Source organism: Elephas maximus, chromosome 2 (genome assembly GCF_024166365.1).
Source record: "Elephas maximus indicus isolate mEleMax1 chromosome 2, mEleMax1 primary haplotype, whole genome shotgun sequence".
NCBI lineage: Eukaryota > Metazoa > Chordata > Mammalia > Proboscidea > Elephantidae > Elephas > Elephas maximus.
The window spans coordinates 154,750,941-154,772,450 of record NC_064820.1 but is presented as its reverse complement, the minus strand read 5'-3'; the positions used below and the strand labels follow the sequence as shown (position 1 = coordinate 154,772,450).

At 44.7% G+C, this 21,510-nt stretch overlaps 1 protein-coding gene and 1 pseudogene across 20 annotated transcripts in view; both read right to left on the bottom strand.

Moving 5' to 3' along the window:
• The window catches only part of LOC126070084 (protocadherin gamma-C4), a 166,448-nt gene that overhangs the window by 66,395 nt on the left and 78,543 nt on the right, over window positions 1–21,510 (bottom strand). The window contains exon 1 of one of the 20 annotated variants that reach the window (XM_049873888.1): window positions 18,319–21,479. The exons of 16 other annotated variants lie outside the window; for them this stretch is intronic. In XM_049873888.1, the coding sequence (XP_049729845.1) occupies window positions 18,319–20,748 (2,430 nt within the window). In that variant the 5' untranslated portion in view covers window positions 20,749–21,479. 3 more of the 20 variants (XM_049873905.1, XM_049873904.1, XM_049873893.1) reach the window with 3 other exon arrangements.
• LOC126070087 (protocadherin gamma-B4-like) lies at window positions 2,495–8,489 on the bottom strand (annotated as a pseudogene).

Below are 21,510 nucleotides of genomic sequence, written 5' to 3'. Positions count from 1 at the left end.
GGCTGTACTTTTCCCAAGATAGATTTGTTCGTTCTTCTGGCAGTCCATGGTATATTCAATATTCTTTGCCAACACCATAATTCAAGGGCTTCAATTCTTCTTTGGTCTTCCTTATTCATTGTACAGCTTTCATATGCATATGAGGTGATTGAAAACACCATGGCTTAGGTCAAAAACAAAAACAAACAAACCCACTGTGTCCAGTTGATTCCAACCCTATAGGACAGAGTAGAACTGCCCCATAGAGTTTCCAAGGAGCACCTGGTAGATTCGAACTGGTTAGCAGCGGTAGTACTTAACCACTACTCCACCAAGGTCAAATGCACCTTGATCCCCAAGTTGACATCTTTGCTTTTAGCACTTTAAAGAAGACTTTTGCTGCAGATTTGCCCAATACATACATCATTTGACTTCTTGACTGCTGCTTCCGTGGGTATTGATTATGAATCCAAGTGTGATGAAATCCTTGACAATTTCAATATTTTCTCTGTTTATCACAATGTTGCTTATTAGTCCAGTTGTGAGGATTTTTGCTTTCTTTATCTTGAGGTGTAATCCATACTAAAGGCTGTATGTAGTCCTTGATCTTCATCAGTAAATGCTTCAAGTCCACTTGACTTTCAGCAAACAGGTTTGTGTCATCTGCATATCACAGGTTGTTAATGGGTCTTCCTCCAAGCCTGATGCCACATTCTTCTTCATATAGTCCAGCTTCTTGGGTTATTTGCTCAGCATACAGGTTGAATAAGTATGGTGAAAGGATACAACCCTGACACACACGTTTCCTGGCTTTAAACCACACAGTATCCCATTGTTCTGTTGGAAAGACTGCCTCTTGATCTATGTAGAGGTTCTGCATAAACACAATTAAGTGTTCTGGAATTCCCATTCTCTTCAGTGTTATCCATAGTTTATTACGATCCACACAGTCAAATGCCTTTGCATAGTCGATGAAACACAGGTAAACATCTTTCTAGTAATCTCTGCTTTCAGCTAGGATCCATCTGACATCAGCGATGATATCTCTCTTTCCATGTCTTCTTCTGAATCTGGCTTGAATTTCTGATAGTTCCCTGTCGACGTACTGTTGCAACTGTTTTTTAATTATCTTCAGCAAAATTTTACTTCAGTGTGATATTAATGATATTGTTTGATAATTTCCACATTCTGTTGGATCACCTTTCTTTGGAATGGGCACAAATATAAATCTCTTCCAACTGGCTGGCCAGGTAGCTATTTCCCAAATTTCTTGGCATAGATGAGTGAGCACTTCCAGCATTGTATCATTTGTTGAAACATTTCAGTTGATAGTTTGTTAATTCATGGAGCCTTGCTTTTTGCCAATGCCTTCATTGCATCTTGGACTTCTTCTTTCAATACCATCAATTTCTTGACCATATGTTACCTCCTGAAATGGTCAAACTTTGAACAATTCTTTTTGGTACAGTAGCTCAGTGTATTCCTTCCATCTCTTTTGATGCTTCCAGTGTCTTTCAATATTTTGCCTACCATGGCCTATCAGGCCCTAAATGGTGCAGCCCCTCTGACACTCCAGTCATCCCTGACCGCTGTCCCTCAAGTTCACCACATGCCAAACAACTTTCTCACCTTAGTGCCTTTGACCTTGCTGCCTGAAATGCTTTTCCCTGAGATCTTTGAAAATAGTTCATGCTGGAAAAAAACTCACTTGTTATTGGACTTGATTTCATCAAGTATTTCTCACTTTGGAGGGTGGATTCTAGTCCAAGCAAACAGATTCAGCTCTTTTCCCTGAGGGCATTCCTGCAGTGAGGTTACTATTCAGTCCTGAAAAGCAGGGCTTTAAAAAAGTGAACTCAGTGCTGGAATTGTAGGATATGGCATCCTAGAGTTAGTTACCCTGAAAACCTGGGGCCTAGAGCTGGGTAGAGACCTGCTGTGAAAGAATTTAAGACACGGTCATTTTTGGATTTCCGGCACTTGAAAACTAGCACAAATAATGCAGTCAGGAAGAATAAAAATAACTAAAGCTAAGGCGATTACCAAATAAAAATTAATTTTGGATTCAGTGTGTAACTTTGCATAGTGATCGCTGAGGTCCGGCAGCGCCTCCTGCAGACCGTCTGCGAAGACCAGGAATAGCGTGGCGGAGGCCAAGGGTGGCTGTCCTCCATTGCGCACAGAGATCAGTAGGCGGTTGCAGGCAGGACGCGTCCCTGTTGCCCAAAGTTCACGCTTGTGCACAGCCCCGGGATGGGCTCGTTGGCCTGCAACACGTGGTAGGACAGTCAGGCAGGCGTTGTGCCCCAAGTCTGCTTCCACCGCCATCCCTTTGGTGACCAGGTAGCCCGGCTGCGCAGCGCGCCGCAGTGTGTTGAAGAGCGCCCAACAGTCGGGCCTTAGCGCTGGGTACAGCACCCTGGGCGCATTGTCGTTGCGGTTGCCCAACAGCACGCGCAGGCTCACGTTGGGGCTGAGCGCGGGAGAGCCCCGGTCACGCGCCTGCAGCTTCAGCTCGAAGGCGCGCAGATGCTCCTGGTCAAAGGCGCGCTGCAGAAACACCACCCTGTGTTTTAAACAGCGATTGCTGTACAAGATGCAAAATCTTCAGGAATCATTGTGGAAACAGCAATAAAATCACCTCTGGGACATTGTCATTATTATCGTTTAGAATTTTGATCTCAACAGCACTGGGCAGCCTTGTCCCTTGCTTCCAAAACCATGTTTGTTTGTTTGTTTTTTAATCTCTTCGAAGTCCAATGTACTTGCTTTCATTTCTCCACTATTGTGATCAAGGCCAAACTGGGCTGGGGCACTGTGGGCTGCGAAGACACAGATGACCTTCACGTTGATGCTGTCATTGGGATTTGTGGCCCTCACTTGCACCACAGAGGTTCCCCGGAGGGGGGCACGTTTTCCCCAAGGCTGACCCTGTACAAGTCCCAGGTGAACACGGGGCAGGGAGGGTTGGGTGGTTATCATTGGCCTCAACTACCAGGATCAGGATCTGAGTGGTGCCACTTCAGGGTCAGGTCCCCACCATCCAAGACTGTCAGAACTATGCAATGGGAGATCTGCTTTTTCGGACTTAGAAGCTTCTCTAACACAAGTTCAATGTATTTCTTTCTACTATTGCTCCCTTTTATTTCGAAGGCAAACGTAGAGTTGGTGCTAAGATGGTAATTTTGTAAGGAATTGGTTCCAACATCTGGATCCTGTGCAGGTTCTATTGCAAATCTTGCTCCAGGCTGGGTCAACTCAGGAAGGTTTGATTTAATAACATTCGTGCTGAACAATAGTGGTGCCATGGTTAAAGCGCTTGGCTGCTAACCAAAAGGTCCGCAGTTCAAACCCACCAGCAGCTCTGTGGGAGAAAGATGTAGCAGCCTGCTTCTGTAAAGATTTACAGCTTTGGAAATCCTATGGGGTCACTGTGATTCAACTGGAGGTCAGTGGGTTTGGTTTTTTTTTGGGGGGGGAGATGTTGCTTAAAGTGGGGGATAGTATTGTTCACATCCTAAATCTCTGTGTTAATGTGAAAAACATTTAAAAGATTTTCAACTACTGTTTCTAGACGTATGGTACAAACTATGTTTGGGGGCAAATCTGCTCCGGGTCCATTCTGTTACTCACAAGTAAGTCTCAGCTTTCCTTGCTCAGGTCAAAGTACTCCTTTTCAGCTTTAACCCACAGCTTCTGAGTGGGTAAGTCCTGGACACTGAGCCCCAGATTCTTGGCAACGTTTCCCAACACCGAGCCCTTGCCCAGCTCCTTGGGGTCTGAACAGCGGATCTGCTCAGCGAATGACCCGCAGAACAAAAAACAGCAAGAAGGAAACACTACTTGCCTTGGTCCCACTCGGCCACTCGTCCAGTGCTGTTCCCCATCTCTTTCGCAATCTTTGCTGCTGCTCCAGCCCAGATAAGGCCCTTTTCAAACTATCATTGGATTATAAGGTCTCTAACTAAGAAGTGGAAATCCTGGTGGTGTAGTGTTAAAAGCTACAGCTGCTAACCAAAAGGTTGGCAGTTTGAATCCACGAGGTGCTCCTTGGAAACCCTATGGAGCAGTTCTATCTGTCCTACAGGGTCGCTATAAGTCGGAATCCACTGGACAGCAATGGGTTTTTAGCCAAGAAGCAGCAGATCTAATTGCCAGAGAATCTGTGTGTCCCGAGCAGATATTTTTAGAATCAGGAGTCACAATAGGCCTGTTCCGGGACTGCTTTCTGCTTTGCACTCTGTCCAATTAGGAAAGCCACCAAGTGGGAACCTTGAGGGATCTCCTCACTTATCTGTTTCTCCACTGGCAGACAGCTGTGCTCTGAGTCCCTACTCTAGAACTGCGGCCTGAAGAAATCAGAGTGCCCCAGAGGTTCTCAGCAATTTGCAAGTTGAAAAGCAGTAGTGCAATCTTGTTCACACACAGTTTTTCCTGAGAATTTATCCCTTCGGTGTCCCTAGCATTTGAAGTCAAAATGATCACTTCTTTTTATTTTATCTTGACTTTTAAGAGCATTTTTAGGCTAGAAATCCATGCTTCTCTCTTTCTTTTCTGACGGGAAGTCTTTGTTTTGTTTTGTTTCCTTCATATAACTGTCTCAGGGTGAACCATTGGCTGAATCTTCAGCTGCTAATATATAGATAGCTTCTAAGAAGTCTCACAGTCAATATGCAAATATTATGGGGGACAGAGACACCTATTTTCAAAATTTGACAAACGTCCACTTCCTTAGGTTTGTGTAGATAAGAGTTGGCTCTTACTAGGGATTTGATATTGAAAGAAAGCACTTGTAAAATAATTGGTTTTGGACTATGATTACTTTTCCCAAGAGACCACTTCCTAATCATTGAACTCAAGTGTTTTATTGAGTAATTACAGGGTGTGCAAACCTTCCAACTGTGTGAAATGCTTCAGACTTAAAGATGAATTAGAAAATTATAAGAACCTAAATGATATTATACATAGTAGCATCTTTGAGTAACTTCTCTAAGAGAAATTGTGGAGGTACTAATTTTTTGTGCATATAGATAAACTATTTTATTTGACTCTGTGACGCCATGACAATTTCTTTACATTCTTATGAACCAGAGATCTTCCCATAAAGTACCCAGAAACTTCATCATCTATAAAATTTTTTTTCAATTATGTTTGCCACAGGCTATTTTTTGCTGTCAGTATTTTAAGAATGGGTCTCAAACAGTGTGCTCTGTTGTTAGTAACTTTTTATTAGGTATGGTTTCCTAAAAATTAACTCAAAGTGTAACATTAGAGAATAAGTCTGTCTCTTGCCTAAGATACAGATAGGCTCATTAGTTGGATCAACATCCCTTCACAACTATGGGTTCACTTTTTGAACCTGTTGTCTCACTTGAGGAAAAGGTAATTTTTTTTTTTTACCAGAAGTATTCAGTTCCTGATCACAGCTATATTCTGTTACATACCACAGAAAACGGTGCATTCATTTATCATTATCCTTCTAATTCATTTTAAAATGGTCTATGGATAAAGTTGTATTGTCTCATCAAGGTTCCTAGACCATTGTTGCTTCAAGGAGCACGATACCTTTTCTAGAATGAAAGTGGGGGCAGAATGTCTTCTGACAGATTAAATTCCAATTCTAGGTGCTACCAACAGTGGATGAGCTTAGCTTCTTCTCTTTTAAGTTATAGCCAAATACTCTGATTAATTGATTCTACAAAGTGAATATATTAATGACACAGAGGAAGACAAGCAAAGTCCTTGACACTGATGACATATAATTTCATTATCGGAACCAGAAAAAATGTAAACATCCAAACTTCTTGCCCAGTTACTCTCAGAAAATAAAAAACAAAAACTTATCAACAAATATCCTAAAGCTAAGACTGGTATTTTGCGCAGCCACTACCTAAAATTTTCATATTGCCAAAACCAAATAACCCCAACTTTCAGGTTTTGGTGGTCCATTTTTCCAGTTAAATCATCCTAGCAATTGCACTGGGGATAAACTGCTCCTTTAAAATAAGAAGTTTAATAGGGCCCTTGTTTAGATTACTTTATGGTTCAGATAGAGAAAAACTAACAGTCAGAAGATCAATCTTTCCTCTGTTTTTTATGGTCTGCAACTATGGCTTTGCAACAAAAATGTGTCTGGTCACTTAAGATTTTTAAACTATCTTTTGCAAAAGTTTTAAAACACAGTTTTGTTTCCATCCACAGTTCACTCCATTGTACCACCTGGAGAAGCACACAAATAATTATTACTTTTACCAAGAAAGTGTAAAGCATACTGACACGGGAAGCATGAGTCCTTTTCCTATCAACAATAAAAATGGCTACTGTTAATTGGTAAGTAGCTAGTATCAACTGCATGGCTTATGTGGTATCCCTAGTCCTCACACATCTTTTCAAATTAGGAATTAGTATCCCTATTTTGATAAAGCTCAAAGAGATGAAATAACTTGTCAGAGGTCATACAGGAAGTTACCTAAGTGCAAACCCAATGCTTTCTATCATACTACATCTGAAAATTTAAAATACTATTACCAGGTAATCCAGAGATCACATGAATTGTTCATTCATTCAATGACTACTTAATGAGGCCAAATCAACTCAAGGAAACCCTGGTGGTGTAGTGGTTAAGTGCTACAGCTGCTAACCAAGAGACTGGCAGTTCAAATCCACCAGGTGCTCCTTGGAAACTCTATGGGGCAGTTCTACTCTGTCCTATAGGGTCGCTATGAGTCGGAATCAAATCGACTCGACGGCAGTGGGTTTGGGTTGGATTTTTGGTATTCAACTCAAGCCCTGGTGGCACAGTGCTTAAGCGTTTCTCTGCTAGCCAAGAGGCCAGCAGTTTGAATCTACCAGCTGCTCCTTGGAAACCATATGGGACAGTTCTACTCTGTCCTATAAGGTCACTATGAGTCGGAACCAACTGGACGGCAATGAGCTTGTTTTGTGTTTTTTGTATTCAACTCAAACTGAAAGCATGTTTGAGATCATTGATATCTGAGGTACAGTTTAAGGATCATGTCTGTTCATTGCCCAAGCTCTCAATGATTTGTCCCTAGGTCAAGTTACGTGAAGAGATAAGCATAACTGGACCAGGTTAGCTTAAAACCCAAACCAAAACCAAAACAAACCCATTGCCGTCGAGTTGATTCCAACTCATAGCGACCCTATAACTTCCCAAATAATTTGTTTTCATGTACCTCTTTAATTTTGGATTAACCACCATATAAGAATGGACATGTGATAAACATTTTGATAGCTTCTGCAAAACCACAGGGAATGCATTGTCCTCTCTTCCCTTTAATAATTACATACAGAGAGCTCTACTTACTACATTCCATTTGGAACTTCATGTCAATACAAAGTTTCTATGATTTTTTGACAAGTTGACATTCTTCTTTTTAAAGATCAGACAAGTAGAACCACACAATCTATCTATCTATCTATCTGTCTGTCTATCTATCTATATTGCCTTTGTTGTGCAGAAGCAGAAAGCAATCTCAGTGGCAGTAACTGCCTCATTTTAGGGCCATTTGATTATCTTTCATTTTCTAAGTGGTTTCCAATCGTTTTTATAAGTTTTGGTTTTAACTATTTTATTTTTTAAAAGTAGGCAGTCAATACATAAAGAAGAAAGAAAGAGTAATTTGGATGTTATGGTTCCCTACGTTTTTACAAAATTGCCCAAAAGAAATCAGGCTTCTCACAGGTTCTAGCAACTCTTTCCCAAGACACCTTTGCATTCAATTTTGTTAAACATTCTGTGATAAGGGTAAGGTTCTTCGTTAACACTTAGAATCTGTGCACTTTCCAGAAAATTTTCCATGTGTGGGATAAAAGTTATGGGAAACTTAACATAGGAAGCAAAGAGAATTACGGCAAAAATTCACCACAGTACCAAAAACGTGCTCAAAACAAAATTCCTTAATTCTCAGTATTCCACAAAGTCATCATTAAGCTCATTGGTGCAGGTAAAATGGGGGGGGGGGGAGTCTAACCTGAAAAAATATAGACATTGTCTTCCTGAAATCCATAACAGAGATGAAAAAATAATTCTTTCAGTTTCTTCTCATGACTGTATATTTCAGTAAGAAAGTTTTTAATGTATAAGGAGTAAATCACTTGGAAGTTCATTAATGGTTTAATACCATGAACTGACTTAAGACACTGAACTTTAAAAGAAACTAAATGCACTTTATGAATTTGTTAGGGATCTCAAATGTAATTAGAAGCCACTCTATTTATAAAGTTTATAAAATTTTTGTCTATACTTTCTATTGAATTAGATTGATTCCTTTTGGAAGAATGACATCAGAGCTCAACATGAAACTGTTGCATGACCAATGAAAAAGAAAAACTAAAATCAAGAATAGTGTTGTAGTTGATAAATCAAATTTTAAAAGTATATAGAGTATTAACACAGGAGTGTGGACTACTTTATAAAATTCCACAATATACAAATTAGCTAATTAAGAGATATTTTGCTGGAAGATCTCACAATAATATTTGACATGGACTTACCTGAACTAATGAATGATTGTCTTTAGAAAACACCGAATCACCTGACAGCAAAGGAGGTTCGCTTTTCTCACGGCTCTCCTGGCTGATAAGTGTGTCGGCATAGTTGCGCTGAGGAAAGATCAGGTGACTCTTCCGCGAGTCTGCAGTGAGGGAGACCTCATGGGAATAGGTCTGCAGGAAAGCCCGCACCCCGTCTACCCCCACATAGTGCGAGGCAGGTAAGCCGGCCAACCTGCTTCCTGAAGCCTGGAGTGAGCGAGACTTGTGCCAGCGCCTCAGCCTGAGCGTCATCAGCACGATGACACAGGCAAAGAAGACAGAGGAGACAGTGGCCAGGGCCACCACCAGGTACAGTGTGAGACCTGAATCGTCCTGGTTGGCGGGAGACTCCAGACTGCTCAGGTCTGCCAGGACGTCGGGGATGCTGTCAGCCACAGCCACCGTGAGCGAGACGGTGGCGGAGAGAGGAGGCTGGCCGTGGTCCTGGACGGCCACCACCAGGCTCTGCTTGAGCGCGTCTCTGTCCTGCAGGGCCCGCGCTGTGCGCACCTCGCCCGTGTGCACCCCAACAGCGAAGAGCCCTGGGTCGCTGGCCTTGAGCAGGCGGTAGGACAGCCAGGCATTCTGTCCCGAGTCGCGGTCTATGGCCACCACCTTGGTCACCAGATAGCCGGGCTCTGAGAAGCGAGGTGCTAGTTCCATGCCGGTGGAACCATCAGTGGGGAGGGCGGGGTACAGAATCTCAGGGACATTGTCGTTCTGGTCGATCACGAAGATGATCAATGACACATTACTGCTGAGCGGTGGGACCCCGCTGTCACGTGCCGCCACCCACAGCTGCAGGTCCCGAAACTGCTCATAGTCGAAGGATCGCAGTGCATACAGGATTCCAGTGTCTGGGTTGATGGAGACAAAGGAGGACAGCGGCGCTCCCTGGAGAGTATCCTCTGCCAGGGAGTAAGTGACCTGGGCGTTTTCTTCAGAGTCAGGGTCCTGGGCGGTCACCGAGAAGATGGAGGTGCCTCTGGGGTTGTTCTCTGGGATATAGGTGGAGTAGGAGGCTTGAGGGAAGGCGGGTGGGTTGTCATTGGTGTCTGCCACGTTCAGCAAAATGTGAATTTCCGTGGACAGGGGTGGACTTCCCCGGTCAGTGGCGGTCACCGTGATGTTGTAGCTAGGAACCTGTTCCCGGTCTAAGACTGTGTCAGTTACTAAACTATAGTAATTTCCATAAGACTTTTCTAATTTAAAGGGCAGATTCCCTTGGATGAAACAGATCACCTGCCCGTTTTCCCCAGAGTCTTGGTCATTTATATTTAAAAGGGCAATTAATGCCCCTCTGGGAGAGTCTTCCAGAACAGAGCTGGTGAGAGAGGTGACAACTACTTCTGGGGCATTGTCATTCAGGTCCAGAACTGTGATCAGGACTTTGGCTCGCGCGGAATATCCCGCATTATCCACCGCTTGCACTTCCATCTCGTAGAACTCTGATTCCTCGTGGTTGAGCTCTCCTATTGTTGAAATTGTTCCTAAATTACAATCTAGTTTGAAAACTTGGGCCGCTTTGTCGTCCACATACCGGAAGGAATACATCACTTCCGCATTGGCTCCTTCGTCAGGGTCGGTGGCGTTTACCAGGAGCAGCTGAGTGCCAACCGCCACGTTCTCCGGGACGCTCACGCGGTACTCGGACTGAACAAACGCTGGTGCGTTGTCGTTCACGTCAACGACCGTAACGCGGATCCGCGCGGTGCCGCTGCGGACCGGGTCGCCTCCGTCGGAGGCGGTGAGGACCAAGTGGTGAACTGCTTTTTCCTCGCGGTCCAGGACGCGCTCCAGCACCAGCTCCGGGTGCTTTTTCCCATCCGCTCCGCTTTGCACGTCTAGGGAGAAGTGAGTATTCGGGCTGAGCTCATAGCTCTGGAGAGAGTTCTTCCCGATATCCGGGTCCCAAGCGTGGGGAAGAGGGAACCGCATCCCAGTGGCTGCATTTTCACTCATTTTTATTTCTAGTTCACCTTCCCGGAAGTAGGGTGCGTTATCATTAACGTCCCTCACTTCTATCTCCACTCCATATATTTTCACTTTATCCTCCATGAGAATCTCTAGATTTAATTGACATTTGATGGCCCCCATACAGAGCTCCTCCCGGTCTATCCTGCCCACCGTGATCAACCTGCCACTTTGCGGGCTCAGAGCGAAAAGTTGCGTCCTACCTCTGGAGACGATGCGGACTCCGCGCTCCGCCAGCTCCCGGGGCTCCAGCCCCAGGTCTTTGACGATGTTACCCACACTAGAGCCTTCCTCCAGCTCCTCGGGAACTGAATAGCGAATCTGGGTGCATCTGGTTTCCCACAGGATCCCCAGGAGGACTCCCAGCAGGACCAGCCCTTTGCAGCCCCGGTGCAGGCGCGAAGGAATCATTGTCACTTTCGTGGAGTACTATTTCCAAATCTGCCCTTGACCACCGAAGTCGAGAGATCAGCTTCTCGGTTCTTGAATTCGCACTGATGGGGGCCAGAGCTCCTCTGCTCAGTTGCCTCACAGTCCGTAGATGATTGATTCGTTCCTGTCGGTGCTTTGCTCTTTAGGCGCGTGCACGGTGAGCAGTATCTCTCTGCTTTTCTCTCCCTGATTGGTGAACAGCGGCGCTCAGAGTCCTAACCAATTACTACACAGTCTTGAACTTCAGGAAAGGATTTTTTGCTTTTTTTTTCCTTAAATAGCTCCACCTACTGTTCTTCAATAGGAAACGAAGTGGAGTCAACTAAAAACCACAGTGTTTGTTCTAGGTGAAACTTCAGGGAGCTTCTTCTCATTTCCCTGAAATTTTTCATACAGATACTTCCCTGACATTATTTTCTCTAGCTGCAGGTATATTCCGATTTTTTCCAAGGAGCTCGTATACAAATTTGAAGTTTCTATAAACAGTTGTTTTAATCTTATAATTTTACTGCTCCTAGTTTGAGACCAACCCTAACACACCTAACATGGGACATTCCCCTAGGTATTTCCCATTTTGATAAATCGCGTAATCGAATACTTTAAACTTTCTGGCTCAGTTATGATTTGGGGCAAAAAAATTTTGATAGATTTCTTGAATTTGCCTTAATGGAAGAACTACTTAATCTGGTTCTTGACATTTAACACTTAATTTAAAAGCACATTTTCACAATAACATTAAAACTTTAAAATGAGAAATGTGATTGAATACATCATCAGAATCAGACCTGTCGGAAGTCAAGTGAAGAAGGCACACGAAGAGTTTCAGAGCATAGTGGGAGCATTTCAACTGGCATTGCCTTGAAATAGGGACAGCGCTCCAAAACTCTATCAACACACTAATTTTTTCTTTGAAGTTTGGTACTGGAGACAATTTAGCAAAAGAAAATTAGTGATCAAAAGAATATTATAAACTTACCTCTTCCTGGGTAACAGACATATTCCAATTACTGGGATTTAAAGATAACACATTTGAAAGTATACCAAAATATAAGAAAAAAATTCTCCCTAAGAAATATCTAGCTATTTTGTTTTCATGAATGTAAACATCTCTATTTATATTCTGAGGGTGAGCACATTTGGTAGGCATAAAGTGTAATCTGTAGAATTGGGAGGGAATCTACAGGTAGCTGTGAAAAAGATCTGGCCTAAAATTGACCTACTTAGTGGGATTCAAAGACACCCTAGTAAAATACCTGAACATTATTATCAAATTATTACCATGCCCTTACTGTATTAAAAAAAATTCTCATGTTATACTCTACTTGATAGTAAATGGAAACCCTGGTGGTGTAGTGGTTAAGCGCTACAGCTGCTAACCAAAGGGTTGGCAGTTTGAATCCACCAGGTGCTCCTTGGAAATCCTGTGGGGCAGTTCTACTCTGACCTATAGGGTCACTATGAGTCAGGATCAACTCTATGGCAACAAGTTTGGTTTTCTGGTTTTTTGATAGTAAATAGTTTTCAAAAAGCGTTATATATTCCAGATATTGATGTACCAAGAAAGATAAACACCCACAGGAAGAAAACACTTATGCTTCAATGAAAAATGTGTGGATGTTGGCAGCATCACAGTACCCACTTCTCACAGTAAAGAAGATTTCTTCGAATGGATGAAGAATATCTCATGAAATTATCAAAATACTTGACTATTAATGAGGTTAGTGGCCCACACAGAAACAGAAAATATTAATATTGAAAAAATGAACTTGAAAAGGAGTAGATACAATCTGTTTCTGATTTTCTTACCAAATATTGGTTCAAAAATTAAATCAAAACATTTGCAGATGGAAGACATTCATTGAAACATATAAGCAGAAGCAACAAAGTAAGAGCTCATCTTGTTATTCTCCTTACTGACACTTACTACCACGGAAGCTTCATTACAGAGGTCTTGTGGGGGTATCATTTCTGGCGTCGTGGTGAGGAGATTAAACCTCGTTTTTCCCGAATTGGAGGCTGCGTACAGATTGTAGGAATAAGGCAAAGTTCCCTCGTTGTAGTTGGGAGAAACCCCCAGTTCAGTCTTAGAACAGAGACCAGGCTGAAAGCAGCTCCAGGTGGTGGGGCTGGAGGAGCGTCGCACGCGCAGGGCGATAGCCAGAATCACCGCGAGGAGGAAGAGCACGGAGATCAAGGCCAAGGCCACTACCAGATAGAATTGCAGCTCAGCCTGGGGGTCAGAGGGTGCGGGCCGATCCTTGAGGTCTGGCAGCGCCTCCTGCAAACTGTCAGCGAAAACTAGGTATAGCGTGGCGGTGGCTGAAAGGGGTGGCTGTCCTCCGTCATGTACAGCAACCAGCAGGCGCTGGCGGGACGCGTCCCTGTCGCCCAAAGCGCGAGCCATGCGTACTTCGCCCGTGCGCAGCCCCAAGCTGAACAGTCCGGACTCGCTAGCCTGCAGCACGTGGTAGGACAGCCAGGCGTTCTGCCCAGAGTCCGCGTCCACCGCCACCACCTTGGTGACAAGGTAGCCCGGCTGGGCGGCGCGTGGCACCGTGTCGAAAAGCGCCGAGCCATCGGGTCCCAGCGCTGGGTACAGCACCCTGGGCGCGTTATCGTTGAGGTCGCCCACCAACACGCGCAGACTCACATTGGCGCTGAGCGCGGGCCAGCCCTGGTCACGCGCCTGCAGTGTCAGCTCGAAGGCGCGCAGCTGCTCGTGGTCGAAGGCGCGCTGCGCGAACACCACCCCACTCTGCGCGCTCACAGACACGTAGGACGACAGCAGCCGAGGTTCCAGATCACTGGCCACTATAGAGTAGGAGACTCGGCCGTTGGGCCCCAAGTCCGAGTCGGAGGCGCTGACTCGAGCGATGGAGGCGCCAGGAGGGTTGTTTTCGGCCACGTGGACCACGTAGGAGGCCTGGTGGAAAACCGGGGCGTTGTCGTTGACATCGGCGATGTGCAAAGTGACGCTTGTACTGGAGGAGAGAGGCGGCTTGCCCTTGTCAGTGGCCGTAATGGTGATGTTGTACTCTGAAGTTTGCTCCCGGTCTAGGGTCCCGTCTGTTACAAGCTTGTAGTAATTATTGGCAGAAGATTCGATTCTAAAAGGAACGGTTTCTTTAATGAGGCATGTGATCTCCCCATTTTCCCCAGAATCTTTATCATGTGTTTTGAACAGCGCGATCACCGTACCAGGCTCTGCATCCTCGGTAATGGAAGTAGCTACCGAAGTGAAAACCACGTCTGGGGCATTGTCGTTCTCGTCTAGAATGTCTAGTATAATTTTACATTCAGTGGCCAGGCCTCCACCGTCCTTGGCTTCTATGCTCATAGTATAGCTGCTACTGATTTCGAAGTCTATAAGGTCTCTGGATTTGATTTCTCCACTTTGGTGGTCTATCATAAACATATTTCCAACATCGTCTCGTAGCGTTTTAAAAGAGTAGGTAATCTCAGCGTTGATGCCCTCGTCCTGGTCTGTGGCCGTCACCATTAGCACAGAGGTGCCTGGGGGCACATTCTCACGCAGGCTGACTCTGTATTCATCCTGGCTGAACACTGGGGGGTTATCGTTGGCGTCGGTGACCTCGATCTGGATTTCGGTGGTGCCAGTTCGGACAGGGTCGCCCCCGTCCAAAGCCGTTAGGACCAGGAGATGGGAGCTCTGCTGTTCCCGGTCCAGGGGCTTCTCCAACACCAATTCTGGGGCGTTCTTGCCTTTAGTCTTGTCTTTCACCATCAGAGAGAAATGCCCATTAGTGCTGAGTTGGTAACTCTGGAGAGAGTTGCGCCCTACATCTGCATCTATAGCGGATTCCAGGCCAAACCGAGAGCCTCGAATTGCAAATTCATTGATTTGTAAAACAATTCTATCTTTGGGAAAATGTGGTGGATTGTCATTAATATCTTCTATCATCACGTTTATGTGAAAAACATTTAGCGGATTCTCTGCTACAATCTCTAAGGGCAGGACACACAGAGGTTGTTGGGGACAGAGCGACTCCCGATCTATTCTATCACTGATAAGTATGTGCCCGTTGTCTGTGTTCACGGTGAAGTATTGTTTCTCCGCGCTAACTCTGAGGTTGCGGGTCAGTAAATCCCGTACATGCAGCCCCAGGTCCTCAGCGAGGTTCCCCACCACTGAGCCCCTGGCCATTTCTTCGGGAATAGAGTAGCGGATCTGCTCCGAGAGCGCCCGGCAGAACAAAGGCAGAAAGAAGGGAAAGAGTACTTGCCGCTGCCGGATCCTGCTCCTCTGTTCCGCGCTCGTTACCATTCTCGCGGGTCGCTGCAGCCTCGGACGTTAAGAAAAGACCCTTTACAAATCGTTTTTTAAAAAATATTTACTTCCACCGCGTAGAAAAATCAGTGCTCCCAGTTTAAGGACTTCCCAGGACGTATTCCGCAATCAGATTTGCCGAGCAGAACGCACGGGTCCGGTCACTCTCGTTTCGGACTTGCTTCTGTGACCACGCAGAAAATCTCCCTGGTAGATCTCCTGCTCCACCTCTAGCAGCGTGTTGGCCAATAGCGGCGCTCAGAGTCGATTTAGAAAACTGCAGTCAGAAGCCTTGGTAAATTCAGTGGGATTCCGTATTCAGACAGAAGTGCTGGACCAACGTGTAGAGAACTAGGCAGGTTGAGTTTTGAATGCGTCTTTTTCCCAGTGTTTGCTACCCAAGAAGGCTCCTTAAAGATGGGATCCCATAGAAGTGCCATTAATTCAGTAATGACAGATTAAAAGCTTGTCTTTTTCTAATCAAGGCAATGTATACACTAGAACAAGGCAAAGTCTTCTCTCCAGACTTAGAACAAAGACCATGAGGGAAAACAGCCCCACCAAGTGGTATGGAGAAATTTTCACAGTCACAAAACTGACACCCAGTATTATGTTCAATCTGATGTGTGGGTAATTTTCCTCCTCTTTTTATCGGAGGAAACTGGAGGAGAGCTCAAAGCTACATAAGACATGCTCAGGATAAGGATGGCCAATGCCATAAAATCTTCCTTGTTACTTACAAAAGAGATCTATGGCAATAATTATTGTTCTATAAAGAGAATATAAAGGTATAGCCCAGTAGGTTACCACAGGAATTTAATGACATGAAATGTAAAGGTGTTTTTTTTTCCCTCACATGTTGCATCTTAACAGAACATTATAATTACCTCTAAGTCAAAATAGCCTTCTTAATACCTAGTTTCAAAGTCAACCCTTCCTTTTTATTTTCCAAGATCTTGACTGGCAGCTCCTAACTAATTTACACTATATAAAAATACGGAATGATTTCCCCCTCCCAGCCAAATATCTTATGTTCTTTTTATACATTTAATTCCAGTTCAAGTACAACATCTTAAATCTTTTTCCTCAGTTTAAAATCCCATACTATCCCTAGATGCTCAAAACATTCTAAAATTTTTTCAGGACTTCAAGACAAATTCAGGCATCTTTTGGAGGACTCCTCTCTCTTATAGTGGAAATTCTTTCTGCTCAAGCACTGGACTCTCAATTTACAGTTTACATTAAGGTCAACTGCTGAATGAGAAACATAAATTTGAGAGGGGATGTGAATATGCAAGTAATTTCGGCCAAATATCTAGGAGTCTATTCGGTCACTATGAGTTGGCGAATTGACTCGATGGCAGTGGGTTTGGTTTTTTTTTTTTTTTTTGGTATCTAGGAGTAGTGTGAGAGTGCTGCACTGAGTTGATGATGGAGGTAATTCCTGTGATCAAATACGTGAGATAAGTCTCCTTCCCTCATTTGCCTAGACATTGCCTCAGATAACTTGTATGGCATTAGGTAACTATCAAGCCTTCAATAACAAATTGGTCCTGAATGTAAGAATTGAGTATACTTTCATGTGATATAAAATGAGCTTGTGAAGGAAAGCCTGGGAAAATTCATGATTCTAAGGTATACTGAAAACAAACAAAAATATGCAGAGGAAGCTAAATCAGTCTTTTACAAGGTTGAAATACCCACTCCATCTCTTATATTCACAAACTATTCTATATGAATAAATCTGAAAAACGTAAGCATCTTCAGCAAATTCGAAAACAACTTTACCAGAAACACTGGATCAAAATTAAGTTGTTTCTATATGTAAATTTAAAGTCTTTAAAGTGTTAAAAAGCAAAGAGGTCACTTTAAGGACTAAGGTGCTCCTGACCCAAGCCTTGGTGTTTGCAGTCACCTCATATGCATGCAAACGCTGGACAATGAATAAGGAAGACCGAAGAAGAATTGATGCCTTTGAATTATGGTGTTGGTGAAGAATGTTGAATATACCACGGACTGCCAAAAGAATGAACAAATCTCTCTCGGAAGAAGTACAGCCAGAGTGTTCCTTGGAAATGAGGATGAGGAGACATTGTCTCATATAATTTGGACATGTTGTCAGGAGGGACCAGTGCCTGGAGAAGGACATCATGCTTGGTAGAGTAGAGGGCCAGTGAAAAAGAGGAAAACCCTCAACAAAATAGGTTGACACAGTGACAGCAACAATGGGCTCTAGCATAACAAAGATCATGAGGATGGTTCAGGACCAGGCAATGTTTCATTCTGTTGTAATAGGGTCGCTATGAGTTGGAACCTACTTCATGGCATATAACAACAATATATGGGAATTGACTACATTTAAAAACCATCAACACATACACACACAAACAGTAAACATAAGCAAAAGAATAAAAGTAACACCAGCTCAACAATTCAATTATTTCTTGAGAACAATCTAATGATTTCACAGTAGTAAACTAAAAGACGTCTGGAACTTAAGAAAATAACTGAGCTCTGTATTTTTCCTTCTGGGAGAGTCCATTAAATTAAAAGGCAGTCAATATGTCGGTTTTGGTAGGATGAAGCAATGAAACAAAGCTGAAACACTCAAGAGGATCTAAATATATTACCAGCCATTAAGAATCAAAATAGAATTGTTTTGTGCTCAGAGAAAAGCTCAGGTATATAGATGTATGTACGTGTGTATTCATACATGTATATATGTATGTATGATTGATACATATAAAAGAGCTACAGAGAGCATGCTATTGAAGGAATAGAGTCAAATTTGAACATTAAAATAGCAGATAATTGTAGAATATAATTTTAAATCATAGGCAGCTACAGGGAACTAAATAAAAAGTATTTTGTATCATAGTCAGTTTTACATTGACAACTACAGACACTGATGATAGAAAAATAATACTAAAACTCAATATAAAGTAAACCATGATAGCTGAACTAGTCCTTTGGAATCAAAAGAAAAATATACCACCAAAAAAAGAGTTTTCATAACAGGATCAGAAAAAAGCTACTTGAAAGACTTGTGCCAAGACATCAGCACTTGGAAACAGGGAAATAAATCTCACCTGATTATTCATCGGATCGCTTTTGCTTAAACCGGTAGCTGAGTCTTCAGCTATCAAGAGTGGTTCACTTTTCTCATAGCTCTCCTGGCTGAGGAGCATATCAGCGTAGTTGGGCTGAGGGAAGATCAGGTGGCTCTTCCGCGAGTCCGCGGTGAGGGAGACCTCGTGGGAATAGGTCTGCAGAAAAGCCTGCACCCCATCCACGCCCACAAAGTGAGAGGCTGGCAGGCTCGGCAACACGCCTCCTGAAGCCTGGAGCAGACGCTTAGTGTGCCAGCGCCGAAGCCTGAGCGCCAGAAGCACAATGACAAAAGCGAGGAAGACGCAGGAAACCGTGGTCACAGACACCACCAGGTACAGCGTGAGGCCAGAGTCGTTAGGGATGGCGGGAGACTCTAGGCTGCCCAGATCAGCCAGGACGTCGGGGATGCTGTCGGCCACAGCCACCGTGAGCGTGACAGTGGCCGAGAGAGGGGGGTGGCCGTGGTCCTGGACGGCCACCACCAGGCTCTGCTTGAGCGCGTCTCTGTCCTGCAGGGCCCGCGCTGTGCGCACCTCGCCGGTGTGCACGCCCACCGCGAAGAGCCCTGGCTCGCTGGCCTTGAGCAGACGGTAGGATAGCCAGGCGTTCTGACCTGAGTCTCTGTCTATCGCCACCACCTTGGTCACCAGGTAGCCAGGTTCGGCAGAGCGAGGCGCCAGCTCCACTCCAGTGGAGCCGTCGGTAGGAAAGGTGGGGTACAGGATCTCGGGGGCGTTGTCGTTCTGGTCCAGCACGAACAGACTTAGTGACACGTTACTGCTGAGCGGCGGGTCCCCGCTGTCGCGTGCCGTCACCCACAGCTGCAGGTCACGGAACTGCTCATAGTCGAAGGAATGCAGCGCGTACAGGACTCCAGTGTCGGAATTGATGGAGATGTAGGAAGACAGAGGCGCTCCCTGGATGGTGTCCTCGACCAGAGAGTAAATAACTTGGGCGTTCTCTTTGCTGTCCGGGTCCTGAGCTGTCACTGAGAAGATGGAAGAGCCTCTAGGATTGTTTTCAGGAATGTAGGCCGAGTAAGTGGGGTGAAGGAAAACAGGTGGGTTATCATTGTCATCCGCCACATTCAGTGAGATGTGAGTTTCCTTAGACAAAGGCGGACTTCCCCGGTCTGTGGCTGTCAACGTTATATTGTAGCTCTGAACTTGCTCCCTGTCCAGTGCTCTGTTTGTTATCAACTTGTAATAATTTCCATAAGTCTTTTCTAATTTAAAAGGCAGATTCTTAGGAATGAAACAGGAGACCTGACCATTTTCTTCAGAGTCCTGATCTTGCACATTAAGAAGAGCAACTACTGTACCCGGAGGAGAGTTTTCCAGCACTGAATTAGTAGAGGAGGTGATAGTTATTTCCGGAGCATTATCATTTACGTCTACAACAGTGACCAACAACTTGGTGGTGGTCAGCAGACCTCCGCCATCTTGGCCTTGAATTTCCATCTCATAGAATTTATATTTCTCATAATCCAAAGACCCCCGTACTAGGACCTCTCCAGTTCGAGAATCCAACTGGAATATTTCAGAAGCTTTGCTTTCGATATTCCGGAATGAATACATCACTTCCCCGTTGGCTCCTTCATCTGGATCAGTTGCGTTTACCACAAGCACTCGAGTTCCGGAGCTGAGGTTCTCGGGAACATTCACTCGATACACAGACTGTGTGAACTTTGGGATATGGTCATTTAGGTCGAGGACGACCACCCGAATGGGAACAGCGCCCTTGCGGATGGGATCTCCCCCATCTAAGGCTGTGAGGCGGAGGAGGTGAGTAGCCTCCTTCTCCCGGTCCAGAGCCCCTTCCAGCACTAGTTCTGGATTCTTGGCTCCATCGCTTCCGCCTTGCACGTGCAAGGAAAAGTAACCATTAGGGCTGAGCTGGTAGCTCTGAAGCGAATTCACTCCCACATCTGGATCCTTAGCATTTGGAAGGGGGAATCGCAATCCCGGAGTTGCGTGCTCACTGATTTTTATCTCTACTTCCTCTTCCCGGAAGCTGGGGGCGTTATCATTAATATCCATTATTTCTACCTCCACTCCGTAAATCTTCAAGGTATCTTCCACAAGAATCTCCAAATTTAAAAGACAGGTGGGAACGGTCTCACAGAGCTCCTCCCGGTCTATCCTGCCCGCGGTGACCAGGCTGCCGCTTCGCGGGTTCAGAGCGAAAAGCTGCGTCCTACCTCTGGAGACGATGCGGACTCCGCGCTCCGCCAGCTCCCGGGGCTCCAGCCCCAGGTCCTTGGAGATATCGCCCACAAAGAAGCCTTTGTCGGTCTCCTCCGGCACCGAGTAGCGGATCTGCCCCGCCCGGGACTCCCGCAATGCCCCCAGAAAAACACACAGCAAGACTAGCCCGCTTCGGCCCGGGTGCCGTGACCGATCCGCCATGGCAGCGTCTCAGCCGGTTGCTTGCGCCGGTTTGTTTCTGAATCAGTTTGTGTATCGCGAAGTCCCGGGCTGTCCGCATCCAAATTATATTAGAGAAGGAAGGGAAGTAGTTTAAGATCCTGGCTTCAGAATCTGTGAGTATCCATGTCACTCCGCTTTGTGCGGCAGAGGTGGGGGAGGGAGGGACTCGATGGCGCTCAGCTCCCCGCTCCCTGACTGGTGAACAGCGGCGCCTAGAGTCCAATCTTATTTTTGCAACGTGTAAGAAAAGCGCAACCCATGTGTGGGCTGAGTCCAGAAGAAAGGGTTACTTACCTCTTTCGGGACCGCAAGTATTTGTAAAGCTTAAAAATTGCAAACAATGAAGACTTACATAATATGATTTTTAAAGTTTACCAAGAGCTCTTATGAAAGAAGGATGGATGGCTGTAGTTATTATCAATGTTTCTTTGAGAATAATGAAGGCAAAGCATTTGAGAAAAGTTGAATGGCCTCAGGGTTGTCATTTAAAATAATGATGTATTCCACATCCTTAATTAAAAGGTACTTAATTTCATTAAAATTTTGTCTAGATTTCACTGTTGATTTTTACTGTTAAATGGCTTTGAAAAGGAGGATTGAAGCATTGTAAACTTTAGTTTTAACAGTGAAATCCATAGGTTTAGCATACGTTTACCTTAGGAACTTTATGAAAAGATTATCTAGAATCGTGAAATAACAGTACCATACAATATTGGAATACAAAAGCATTATTTTAAACAC